Source organism: Leopardus geoffroyi, chromosome B3 (assembly GCF_018350155.1).
Source record: "Leopardus geoffroyi isolate Oge1 chromosome B3, O.geoffroyi_Oge1_pat1.0, whole genome shotgun sequence".
Classification (NCBI taxonomy): Eukaryota; Metazoa; Chordata; class Mammalia; order Carnivora; family Felidae; genus Leopardus; species Leopardus geoffroyi.
In genome coordinates this window covers 147,249,471-147,263,261 of record NC_059337.1, presented here as the reverse complement: position 1 = coordinate 147,263,261, position 13,791 = coordinate 147,249,471, and the positions used below count along the sequence as shown (strand labels likewise).

Sequence of the window (13,791 nt, the reverse complement as noted above, 5' to 3'; positions counted from 1 at the left end):
GATTGCTTGAGATTCTGTGTCTCAAACCATGTCATCGTGTCACAGTCCTTATTTGGATGAAAGTCACGGGAGAAACAGCCAGTCCAAGGACACTCAGACCCTCCTGTGTCCCTTGACAGCAGGATATAAATCTCCCTTGGGAAACTCCCCTTCCCTGTACCAGGAGGGGAGAACCATCCTTAGCACCAGAATAAGGAACTCAGGGACAAGAAGGTTGTGCAAACAAACCTAGTTACTTGACTAATTAAATACCTGAAAACCACACCTTTGCCTTGACTCTTGCCAAATCCAATGTTTTGTTGTCTGCAAGTCACAAGTGCCACCTGCTTTGTTCATTCTCTGGGTGTCATATTATTAGGAAGCCCAGGCACTTGCAAAATTAAATTTAACATCCCCTTTAGATCAGTCTTATGTCACTTGAATCCTTAGACAGGATGAAAGCCCAGATGAAAAGAAGGAAAAAGCATTCTTCTCCTACAACTGGAAGAAGTACCCACAAACTTTGGCAATAAAAAGAAATAAAAGACATTTAAATTAGTAAGGAGGAAGGAAAATTACTTGTTTGCAGATGACATGATCTTAAACATAACAAAAGCCTAGAGATACCACAAAAAACATTAGAACCAGTTTTTTAAAATGAGGAAAAGTGCAGGATGCACAATGAGCACAATGAACAAAGAAAATAAATAAAAATAAACCACCTATGATTCTACACACCAGCATGGAAATAAATACAAAACAAATAACAAAATTATACAACTGAAAATGGCACAGAATAAAGTACTTGGGATTAAACTTCATAAATTACGTAAAATAATTGTAGAGTGAAAATGACCTTTGTTGGTGAAAGACATGTAAAAATGCACAAGTCCCTGCAAATATAACTGTGCTCACCGATTAGAATTCTTCATATTGTCACAGCACCATTACACAAAGTAAACTACAAGTGCTTCCCTAACCCTGTCGTTCACTTTTAAAAATCAAATCTAAGTCTGGAGTGTGATATATATGTCAGAGCACATGCAAATGGGGCCCTGTCTGTGCTGATAAAACCAGCCCATCCCAGACCCTGCAGCTGGGAGAGGATCCTCAACTGCAGGAATCCCAGGTGTCCCAATTCTGTGATCAGCACAGAACATAGACACCTCACCATGGAGTTTGTGCTGGGCTGGGTTTTCCTTGTTGCTCTTTTAAAAGGTAATTCACGGTGATCGAGAGACACTGAGTATGTGAGTGGACATGACTGAGAAGGAGTGGATGTGTGACAGTTGCCTGACCAAGATGTCTTGTGTCTACAGGTGTCCAGTGTGACGTGCAGCTGGTGGAGTCTGGGGGAGACCTGGTGAAGCCTGGGGGGTCCCTGAGACTCACCTGTGTGGCCTCTGGATTCACCTTCAGTAGCTATGCAATGGGCTGGGTCCGCCAGGCTCCAGGAAAGGGGCTGCAGTGGGTCGCAGCAATTAGTGGTAATGGAGGTAGCACAGGCTACGCGGACTCCGTGAAGGGCCGATTCACCATCTCCAGAGACAACTCCAAGAACACGCTGTATCTGCAGATGAACAACCTGAAGACCGAGGACACGGCCACATATTACTGTGCAAGAGACACGGTGAGGGGACCTCACTGGGAGCCCACACACAAACCTCCCTGCAGGAGGGGATCAGCACCACCAGGGGGCGCACACTACGCACAATTCTCCCTTGTGTTCCCAGGCGCAGGTGCAGATGGAGGTTACAGGCAGGTTTCCTGTCAGGGTTTGGGGCTTCCTGTCCACACAGCAGTCTCTCCAGGGAGCCTCTCTGGACACAGGATTCTGTGTTTACCTATTAACTGTGTGAATTAGATCATTGTTTTCATAGGAAAACTACCCTAACATGCACAAAGACACGGTTGTTTGCATTGCTTCCTCCTGTCCCTCAACAGGAGTGAATTACAGATTTCCTGAGGCACAAAAGCTGAACCTTTACAGGAGTCCCAGTTGCACTCCCTGTGCAGCCAGGACCACAAGCTCCCACGGCTCCCCATTATCTTCACCCAGCGCTTGTCCCAATCAAACAACGTGACACTTCCCTCCTGGCTCTTCTCAGCACTTTAAATGAGCTACAGCTTTATTCAGTTCCTCTTAAGAAGAGATAATTCATCTCCGTGTATTAGTCAGGATTCCCTCGAGCAACAGAACCCAAAGCACATTGGTTTCCATGACAAAATATGTTGAGAAGTCCCATGATTTACTGTCACAAGCTGGAGACCCAGGAAAACCAGTGATTTAACTTTTGTCTGATTCTGAACTAGTGTCTAGTCTCAGAACGTGGGGAGCTGATGAAGTAACTCTAAGAACCAGGATAGCAGGAGACAAATGTTCCAGTTCAAACACGCACATGGAAAGTAAAAATGAAGGAATTCTTCCTCCCTCTGCATCGGATTCTACTCAGAACTATAATGGAATGCGTGATGCCCAGGCAGAAAGAAACCATGGATGGAAATGCCAATCTCTTCTGGAAACTCATCACAGACATCCACAAAAACAGTAGTGAATCTGGGCACCCATGACTCAGTCAAGATAACCCATAAAGTTAATCATGACAAGTCAACTTCCTGTAAACGTGGAACTCAAAGACTGAAGACTTGAATTTAAATTAAAAATAAAACAAGAAAATTAAATACATACATATATGAACTATTGGGACTACCTCAAAATAGCACGCTTCTGTACAGTGAAGGAAACAATCAACAAAACTAAAAGGCAACCTATGGAATGGAAGAAGATATTTGTAAATGACATATCCTCAGGGTTAGTATTCAAAGTATGTAAATGTTTTAAATTATTTTCACATTATCAGTAGAGAGTGTGTCCATGCAGTTCATCATACTGTCGTATGAGAAGCAAAGTTAGTGTTTCCACTTTCATACTGTGTTAGGATCTCACTGAACATGAGACCCACACTCTTCACAAACTTTTAACCATACAGTACAGTATTGGTAATTACAGGTGTAATGTTGTGGAGACCCCTCTAGAACTTAATCATCTTGCATAACACAAAATCATAGCCCTTGAGATCTACTCCTCATTGCCCCACCCTGCCAGCCCCAGACAACTGCCATTCCACTCTCCATTTTATTGTTAACAAATCCCAAATTCAGCTGAGTATTTCTGGAAAGGTCAATGTTCAAAGTTTTAGTTTTGGTGGGAAAAGAAGTTGAGCTTTATTTAGGAGGCCAGCCACCTGGAGAAAAGGCAGACTCTTCTCCAAAAGCCAACTCTGAGGGTTTCTACCCAACTCAGGGGATTTTAAAGGACTAGATGGTACTTAAACAAGGGAGTTCCATGGTCAATACCATCTTTCCATCATGTGCAGCCTGCCATGGTGCAAGCTGCCAACGTAACCTCAACTCCCCTGCATCTCCAGCTGAGGAGAGAACCTCACATGCATGGAAGGAGACTGCCAGAGGCCAGGAAAGAACCACAATAAGGGATTAGAGGGGAAAACCCCTGGGGCTCACACACGGCCAGCAATACTTTCTGTTCTCCCCAGCTGGCATAAGAAAATACTAAAATACAACCTTGTACTTCACCAATCATGACACAGAATACTGGGAAATGTTTCCTCAGTAAACTCAGAGGAACCTTCAAAGCAACAACCAAAAGGATCAAATGGCTTGCAAACTAATAGCCAACCAGAATAAGACATGTAAAATTACAAAGCAATGTTTTTCAATATGTACAAAGGTAAAATTGACAATGTCTACCTCTACATCCCAAGGAAGTAGGAAGCATTGGTCTCCATAATGAGGAAAAGCAGTCGTCCATAGAAAGTGACCCAGCAGTACCACAGGACATGGAATTTGTAGAGAAGTTCAGGGTATTAAAATTGCATATCCCACATTCACTAGCTGGAGGAAAGATGGAATGTGTTGAATACAGCCATGTCTCTGGTCCAAGTCCTTACTATGTCCATGTGAGCACTCTTGGACATGGCCCACCTGCCTCTGCCACATGTGCCCCAGCTGAACGGATGTGCAAGGTCACCCAATGCCACACCCTGTGACTGTTACCTAACCCCACAGGTGGCTCCCAGGTGCAGGGTGCTGGCCACCTGGCACAGCCCTCTGTTCTGTCAGATGGTCTAGACCTGGCTTTGCTGAGGATCCTCCATTTACCGTTCTCACTGGCAGATGTCTCTGAGCAGGGGCATGAGGCTGGCAGAGGGCCAGGTCACCCTGAGGGCGCCCCTCTTGCTGTTTGCACTCTGGGCAGTGCTGGCTCCTGTGCAGGGTTCTCAAGGGCATCCCTCATGGCGCTACATCTCCTCTGAGGTGGTAATTCCCAAGAAGGAGCTTCACCATGGCAAGGGCGTTCAGATGCCTGGCTGGCTGTCCTATAGCCTGCGTTTTGGTGGCAAGAGACATGTTATCCACATGCGACGCAAGAAACTGTTTTGGTCCAGACATCTGCTGATGATGACTCAGGATGATCAGGGAGCCTTGCAGATGGACTTCCCCTTCATCCCTCCAGACTGTTACTACCTCGGCTACCTGGAGGAGATTCCTCTTTCCATGGTCACCATGGACACGTGCTATGGGGGCCTTGAAGGTATCATGAAGTTGGATGACCTTGCCTATGAAATCAGACCCCTCAGAGATTCCCAATGGTTTGAACACATTGTTTCTCAGATAGTGGCAGACATCAGTGCAACGGGACCTACTTATAAACTGGGATATAAGGAGGATAGGGACCCCCTGTTCTCTCAGAAAACTGCCAGTACAGCCCCCAGGATCAATAATAGGATATTTTCATCCCATAAAGGCATGATAAGAGGATTTGCTCAAAGTTCCAATTCAATGTATCGTGTATATAATAATATGACATTGTGTATAAAATTCATGATAGATATGGTTAGTTTAATAGACTCAATGTACAAAGGTCTTGACATAAGGTACCATCTTACTGCAGTTCTTGTATTTGATGTAAGAGATCCAGTCAACATGAATGATTATAGAATTCCAGGTGGTGAATACTACCAATTCCACCATACCTACTTGTACAATGTCATACAACCTAGTGCATCCTTCATTGTGGTTAAAGACGGACCAGAAGATTATCAGTACAACCCTAGAATGTTTGGCTTCTGCTCTCCTCAAAGCCTGCATATGGTCGGTCACCTAGGCAGACATTATTTATTGTTAGCTGTGATAACATCTCATCTCTGTGGAAGAAGCTTGGGTCTGTATTTTGATGATCATGATTGCAGCTGCCAGAGGAGGTCCAGCTGCATCATGCACAGATACCCTGGGTTGACAGATTCCTTCAGTAACTGTTCTTTTGTGCACATTCAAAACATGCTGAGTACTGAAAAGCATTGCCTATTTAGTGAACACCTGAAGGTCTTCAACGCAAGCCTGACACACATACGTTGTGGAAACTCTATAGTGGAGGATAGGGAGCAGTGTGACTGTGGCTCCTTCAAGGAGTGTAATGCCAACCCCTGCTGTAGCAATGACTGCAGATTTGAGAGTACATTTCTCTGTGATAAAGGATTGTGCTGTACAAACTGCACCTTCTCCGCTGCTGGGACGCTCTGCAGACCAATCCGAAATATCTGTGACCTTCCAGAGTACTGCCAAGGGGGATCTTCTGGCTGCCCTGATGATTTCTACACGCAGGATGGAACCCCGTGCAGTGAAGAAGGCTACTGCTATCATGGGAACTGCACTGACCGTACTATGCACTGCAAAGAAATCTTTGGTGCAAGCACTGTGGAGGGTCCAGATGTCTGCTACCAGATTAATAAAAAAGGCCACCGATTTGGACACTGTAGAAGAGAGTTTTCAGCCAGACGCTTTATTCAATGTCATGACCGAGATGTCAAGTGTGGAAGGCTGCAGTGTACCAATGTCACTCACCTCCCTCGGTTGCAGGAACACGTTGGATTCCATCAGTCTAAAATCTCAGGAGTCTGGTGTTGGGGACTAGATGAACATCGTGCCACAGGAACAACTGATGTTGGTCATGTGAGAAATGGTACCCCCTGTGCTCCTGGAAAGTTCTGTCAGAATTCCCTCTGCAATGCTACTATAGGTGAAATAAATTACAACTGTTTGCCTGAGAAATGCAATCGTAGGGGGATTTGCAACAATAACAGAAACTGCCATTGCCACATAGGTTGGGATCCTCCATTTTGCAAATTACGAGGTGCTGGTGGGAGCACAGACAGTGGACCCCCTCCAAGAAGAATGCGGTCAGTCAGGCAAAGTCAGGAATCCGTGGTATATCTCAGAGTGATCTTTGCTCGAATTTATGCTTTAATCACTACATTCCTCTTTGGCATCGCCACAAATGTCAGAACTGTCAAGACAGTGAAAGTTAAGGAAGAGATTGCTGGTGAAGGCAATCCATAAATCAGCCTCCAGACCCCTGAACAAGTATAGGCAAACCACCTGGTGCATCTGTGAAACTACAGTAATGAGAAGTCAAAGGTGACATCCATGTTTCCAGGGGTCCCCAGGCACATCACGGCTCTGAAACCAGGTCTCTCATGGGTCACTGACCAGCACTCTGAAATAAAACTTGAAAACTGCATGCTTGTGGCCTCTACGTATCTTTGTAAGCCTGTAAGAGCCCAAACTGAGCCCAAGACTCTGTGCAGAGGACCTGAGTCAGCAGCTGTGTCCTGAACTGAGGTGTCTGGTTCCAGAATTAAGAGAATTTGACACAAGCTCTTTTAGGGACAAATTCATGAGTTTTCTCCAAAACTGTGCTCTTGCACACTGAGCTTTTTCTCATTTTCCAGGTAATCTCTCCTTCCCCAGTCCCAATGTGGATTCAGGGTAATGGAGGGCTACCACCCACCCACACTGCCTGTCCCACACTGGGGTGTCTGTGGGTGTGAGGGAAGGGGACCAGAGTTAGGTTCCACCTAGCGCAAGCTGTGCCTCCCTGGAGAGCAAATTTCCAAATGTGGGAGACTGAGACCATGAGGCTGAAACTAGCACCCAATGAAATCAACCAGAAAGGTAGGCACAAGTGCCTATGGATGACTCTGGCATCCAGAGAGAGCCCAGTGAATGTGAATCCCTCTCTCTTTCTTTTGCCTACTTTTCAGTGAGCTGAACAGTGACTGTAGTTGAGCCATGGTGAATGTCAGATGGCAGTCTTCAGAACAGGATTGTGCCAGTGGAAAATCAGTCTATGCATATCTAAATAATTTTCAGTGCTAAATAATTTTCAATTCTAGAGTATAGTGTAAAATTAACAAAATAAAATGTATAAATGAATGACAAAACTTTTTAAACTGACAATTTGTAATGATATTATTTTTTTTCCCGATGCAGTACAGGTACAAGGTACAGTATTTTCAACAACAACAAAAATCTCACAAACTTAAGGACTTGCACTTCTCTCAGCATCCACAGAAAACCACTTTTAGTCTATAGCAATGTTTGTTTCCAGTGCTTTCCTCAATGCATATAGTTTGTGCTCTTACAAATACATCGTTGAACCCTACCCTCTCTTCTCCAAATATATTTTGATGTCCTATCCTTGAACTTTCTTCCTATTTCCAACATTCAATCTACATTTAAGATACTGCAGTCCATTTTTGTGCTAGATAATTCCATTATTTTAGTAGTATTAATGGCAAATTTAAATGGGCGAATCAGATACCCACTCACTGCCATGTCCTTTTTTATTTTTTTTAATTTAATGTTTGTTTATTTTTGAGAGAGAGATACAGAGCATGAGCAAGGAGGGGCAGAGAGAGAGAGACACACACACACACACACACACACACACACACACACACACACAAAGAATCCAAAGCAGGCTCCAGGCTCTGAGCTGTCAGCACAGAGCCCAACACGGGGCTCGAACCTACGAACTGCAAGATCATGACCTTCTGAGCTGAAGTCAGACACTTAACCGATTGAGCCACCCAGGTGCCCCCAAAAGTTTATTTATTTTGAAAGAGAGAGAGTGTGTGTGAGCAGGTGAGGGGCAGAGAGAGAAGGAGAGAGAGAATCCCCAGCAGAATCCAAGCTGCCAGCACAGAACCCAACACAGTGCTCAAACTCACTAACCATGAGATCATGACCTGAGCCAAAGTCAGACACTTAACCGACTGAGCCACCCAGGTGCCCCACTGCCATGTCCTTTAAGTGTTGATGGTTAATGACATGACTCCTCAAACCTTGTTCCTGTACTCCTCTCTGTCCCTCCCATGCAGACATCCCCTGTGGCTGGGAAGGTCTCTCTGTAAGGGTCCCCTCCCTCCTCCTTAGGGCTCATCTACACTCCAAATGCACTGTTGGATGATGAGTCTTCATCGCATAGGAATCTCTATTTTCTGTGTTTTTCTTTTTCTGATTTATCATCGTCCCTTCATGTCTCCTGACATAACTAATAGCTTATGACGGCAGTCCCAAGGTACTGTATGAGGAAGTGTGAAGGTTCGGGCAATGTGACTTTTCTCCAGAGAAGAATGACATCACTGCCATGCCACCCAGAGTCAACGTGCAAGCAGGTCACAATACTCCGTCAGGGACTGATGTGTGAAGGCAGCTCTATTATTCACAGGGCACAGGCTTGCAGTGGCCCAGGTGACAGCCTGGGCTGTCTCTCCTCAAAAGCCCATCAAGTCCAAATTGACCTAATCTGCACCCCAGACTATGGAAAGCTAGAGTTAGGTTTGTTTTATCTCTTCCCTGAATATATTCTTTAAAAAAATATTATTTTTTCAGATATTGCACACAGTATGCATAACTTTAAGACATACAAGGTGTTGATTTGTCGCATTTATATATTACAGTGTTATTACCACCATGTGGTTAGAGAGCACTTCCATCACCTCACATAACTATCATTTCTTTTTGCAGTGATAACAGCTAAGACCTAGTCTCGTAGCAATTTTCAAGTTTATAATCCAGTATTATTGAGTATAATTTCTATGCTCTGCATTAGATCTCCAGGACTTATCTACTAGTTGCAAGTTTGTACCCTTACACATCTCCCCAAACCCCCACTTCCCAGCCCTTGGCTACCAGGAGTTTTGTATTCCACATACAAATGATATCACATAGTAATTGTCTTCTTCTTAGAATAATGCCCTCAACGTCCATCTATGGTGCATCAAAAGGCTTGGTTTCCTTCTTTCTCATGGTTGAGCACTATTGTGTTCACATCTTCACCCATACCCACTTAGGTTATTGCCACACCTTGAGTGTTGTGAATAATGCTGCAGCAAACATGGGGGTACAGATGCCTCTTTGAGATCCTGTTTTTATTTTCTTTAGATAAATACCCAGCAGTGGAATTGCTGGGTCATGTAGCAGTTATATTTTGAATTTCTTGAGCAACCTCCAACGGGTTTCCACAGTGGCTGCCCCAATTTGCATTCCCACCAACAGTGCAAGAGGGTGTCTTTTCTCCACGACCTCACCAACACTTAACATCTCTTGTGTTTCTGATAATAGCCATCCTAACAGGTGCATGGGGACACCTCATGGTGGTTTTGATTTGCATTTGATTAGTGGTACTGAGCATCTCTTAGTGTACCTATTAGCCATATGGATGTCTGTTGCTTTACAAGCTTCTCAGGAGCTTCCCTGGTATAACCTGAACCTGGACCCTGTACTCAGAGACCAAAGACAGGGGCAAGACCCTCCAGGTTGGGAGGTGGCAGTTTTAATGAGCAAAGGAACTTACTTACAAGGTTTGTCTCAGGCATCCACGAGATGAGTGGTTTCTGTATCCACCTGCCAAATCTTAATAGTTTTCCTATGGAAGCCAAAACTGGATTTAGTCATGCATACTGTTCAGACAATCTCAGCACCACAACACTATCTCAAGGCTATAACCTTGGAGCAGCTTCTAAGAGCATTCAAGCTACAGGGAACACACATTCCAAGGACAGGAGAAGAGGCATGGGGCCTCCTAGTGGGTGGTTTAGCCCTTGGGGTAACCAGTGGTCACATCCTCTCAATGACCTTCCCCCAAAGTTTACCTTTTGTGATCAGCTCTTATAATTTCATGGGCCCCTCTTCCAGACTGTACCCTGAGCAGTCAGCAAAGGGGTTTCACTAGCATGGGGGTGGCGCCTGTGGTGGATGTCTGGCTGCATTGGAGGCAGATGCCACATCTACAATATGGAACATATTGGCACAGGCCAGCAGAGAAAATACAGATTAAGCAATGATTCCCAAAATCATTGACAACTTTTCCATCAAGATCCCCATGATCCAAATCATTGATCTATTAATTTCTCTAGGCTGGGGGTAGATCATAAAAGGCATTGTTTGTGAGCTATGTGATTCATAAATATGACATAGTAGCCAACTTGACAGGTATGAACACACAGCATTCTGTTTGGAAATGGCACCGGCATCTGATAAGTCCAGATCAGCATGCTCCCCTCCCAGGATCATGACTAAGGCATCTAAGATGCTGGCAATGTTGCACACAGCCACATGGTCATATGGGTGTGTCACCACCTTGCCCAGTTCTCAGTGGTCCACCATTGTCCACCGTGACCCATCTGGCTTTCTTACTGGCCATGCTGGGCTGTTGAAAATGTTGTGATCAGGGCACATAAAACCCACTTGGTGCAGATCTCAGATAAGTTCCATCTCTTTATGCCTGCAGGCAAGTTATATTGTTTGACAGTTAACCACACTTTGCAAGGCTGACACACTTGCCAGTTTCCAGTTGGAGTTTCCCATTAGCACTGGTTTGATTAACTTGGAGGCAGAATTCACCAATAGAGGCCTGCAGAGTTCGACTTTGTAGATTATCAATGCCCAGTATGTTCTCTGGTATGGGGCAGATTAAAAACCTCATATTCTCAGGAAGCAGAATGCCCAACTTGCAGTGTCAGAAGGGACCTTCCTGACCATAACTGATTGGTTCTGTAGCCACCGATGGCACTGACGGGGCCAGAAAATCTCTGAGGGTTACCTTGGATTAGAATGCATTCTGTTCCCGTTCCCACCAGAGCCATCATGTTGTGTTTATTTCTGAAGGACTTAGCGAGCTCAACATGGGGCTTCTAGTCAATCCCAATGGCCCTCACCTGGAAGTGGTTTTGTTCTACATCCTCTACCTGGGGAGTAGGAGGCACCCACCCTGAATAGGACTGTGTCCCTGAGGCCTCTGCTAGAACAGGTGGAGTATTAGGGACGGTAGGGGCAGACTGTTATTCAGGTTTTATGGCTTTCCACAAGCCAACCAACACAGTGTTGGGTTGTTGGTCTATCTCTTTAGGTCCCAGCAGCAGTGAGGTCAAACCACATTGCCTCCAGGTATTTTTGCAGCCAGTGGGGAGGGGTCCTTGGTTTTTGAAACTCCTTCTCTATGTTGGGCCTTTCCCATAGCCATGCCCATTCCTGGGGTCTATCCATTTCCCCCAAATAGCAGTGGATTTCCCAATATCTTAAATATTTGGTCCCACAACTGGGTTCAGCATGGATATCAGCATCCCATATCAGGTGCTGGGGGTGAACTGGATAATCTTGTTTTTTTATTCCTGCAGTGAGTGTGGCCTGATCAAGACTTTCAAAGACAGGAGTGTGGATTACCTGTTTTGTTCCCAGTTTCCTAAGGATTTTTTTATGTCACACCTGTAGGTTTTTAGGGTCCCATGTGCCCAGGAACATCCCCCACATTGGGCAAAGCCTCACTGAAAGCTAAGATCACCCAACCTATAAGGAAGTGAGTACTTTGGATCCCCTGAGAGCTATGCAGGAGCTGCTGGTGGGCAGCTGTGTGGTAATGTTGCTCTTCTTCTCTGCCCCCTGCCGGTCAGAGAAGTGCCACTGCCCCAGATATTGCATAGCTACACCAAACATGCCTGGGCACTTTCCCTGCCCTTCTGCTGGGACTCACCAACTATGTCAATAAGCTCAGCAGGAGTGTGCTCTCTCATCAGGAACATTTCCTCAGCTGGGTGCTGCCCTACTGGCTGGGGTTGTGCTGTGCTTTTGCTTTCCTTTGTATGAGGGGTCAGACGGCATGGGGCATTTCATCTGTCTGATGAATCATCACAGCTTCCTGCTCTTTATTTTCATCACCTTTCCATGGATTCTACCTCTTAACACATCAATCAAGCTTTGTCACAAGTGCTCAGACCTTAACCTGCCCCAATGTACACCTTCCTTGCTTTGCACAATAGCACACTGGCTTATCTTCCTGCTCTCCCATCCTGTCTGCTAGGCCCGAGGCTAGCAGAGGAGTGGACAACCTCATGTCCTTCTCTACTCTCAGCTCTTCTTCCAACTTTTTAATTTGAGCTTCAGCCTCTGTTTAGACTTTGGTGGCCAGTTGATCTGCCTGTTGTGAAGGCCAGCCCACTGAGGCACTCATTCATTTCCCTCTTTTGCTGCAGTTTCTAAAATAAGTGCATTAGATTGGCTGGAATTTGGGGGATGTCCCTGTATTCGTGAGGTGGTCTCCAAGCATCTAAATATATGGGCCATCCCTCACTATATAGAAGTCATTTGCAGATTTGGGATTTCTCCCACAAATGCCTCATTCCCATTTCATTTGTCTCCTGGCTGGCTCACCAATTGTTGGTTCACAACCCCCCAGAGGCTGCCTGGTATAATCCTTTAAAAAATGTCAATGTAGTTCTTCTTCCCATTTTTTAATAAAATATTTTGCTTTTTTTAAATTGAGTTTTCTGAGTTCCTCACACACTTTGTGTATTAGCCCATGTCTGATATATGGCTTGTAAATAGTTTGTCCCATTCCACAGGTTGAATCTTCATGTTGACTATTTTGTTGTTCAGAAACTTTTTGACCTGATGTAGTTTCACTTGATTTTTTGCTTTTGTTGCTTGTGATTTTGGTGTTGTAGCCAAAAAATCATCACCAAGTCCATTATCAAGGTTCTTCCCTATGATTTCTTCCAGGAATGTTATGTTATCAGATATTACATTTAAGTATTTAATTCATTTTGAGTTAAATTTTGTGAGTAGTGCAAGATACAAGTCCAATTTCATTTTTCTATATGTGACTGTCCTGTTATAACAACACCATGTGTTGAAAACACTATAATTTCCTCATTCTGTGTTCTTGGTTCCCTTGTCAAATAGTATTTGACCTTATATATGACAGTTTATTTCTGGACTCTCTATTCTGTTCCTTTGTTCTACATATCTATTTTTAATCCAGTGCCATACTGTTTCAAAATTTTTTTAGTATTTATTTATTTTTGAGACAGAGAAAGAGAGAGAGAGACAATACAAGTGGGGGAGGGGCAGAGAGAAAGACACAGAATCTGAAGCAGGCTCCAGGCTCTGGGCTACCAGCACAGAGCCCAACACAGGGCTCAAACCCACAAACTGTGAGATCATGACCCAAGCTGAAGTCAGATGCTTAACTGACTGAGCCACTCAGACACCCCCAGCGCCATACTGTTTTAATTACTATAGCTTTAATGTAATGTGAAATAAGGAAGTGTGATGCCTCTACCTTTGTGGCTTTGGTTATTTGGGGTCTTCTGTGCTCCTACCCAATGGTGAGGATTGTTCTATTTCTGTGGAAAAGCCATTGGGATTTTGATAAAGATTACATCAAATCTGCAGATTCTTTGGGTAATATGGACATTTTAACAATATCAATTCTTCCAGTTATGATCAGAGAATATCTTCCCATTTATTTCTGTCTTCAATTTCTTTCATCAATGTCTTATGTGTTTACAAGAAAGGAAGCCATCAAAATCCTAGGGAAGAACACAAGCAACAACCTCTTTGACCTTGGCCACAGAAACTCTTTACTAGAACATGTCTCTGGAAGCATGGGAA

The 13,791-nt window shown here is 44.4% G+C and overlaps 2 long non-coding RNA genes and 2 gene segments (V, D, J or C); 2 read left to right on the top strand and 2 right to left on the bottom strand.

The window, feature by feature from the left end:
- LOC123584377 overlaps positions 1–13,791 on the top strand; it is a 271,648-nt gene that overhangs the window by 113,471 nt on the left and 144,386 nt on the right.
- LOC123584388 overlaps positions 1–13,791 on the bottom strand; it is a 180,578-nt gene that overhangs the window by 86,187 nt on the left and 80,600 nt on the right. The window lies entirely within an intron of this gene.
- The window catches only part of LOC123584376, a 105,004-nt gene continuing 92,312 nt past the window's right edge, over positions 1,100–13,791 (top strand). Inside the window, 2 exon segments of the C gene segment in view lie at positions 1,100–1,197; positions 1,299–1,606. Of these exon segments, the coding sequence occupies positions 1,152–1,197; positions 1,299–1,606 (354 nt within the window).
- The window catches only part of LOC123584386, a 92,625-nt gene continuing 80,300 nt past the window's right edge, over positions 1,467–13,791 (bottom strand). The window contains exon 2 of the long non-coding RNA XR_006705385.1: positions 1,467–1,619. This is a non-coding gene — a long non-coding RNA (uncharacterized LOC123584386). The remainder of the gene's footprint in view (positions 1,620–13,791) is intronic.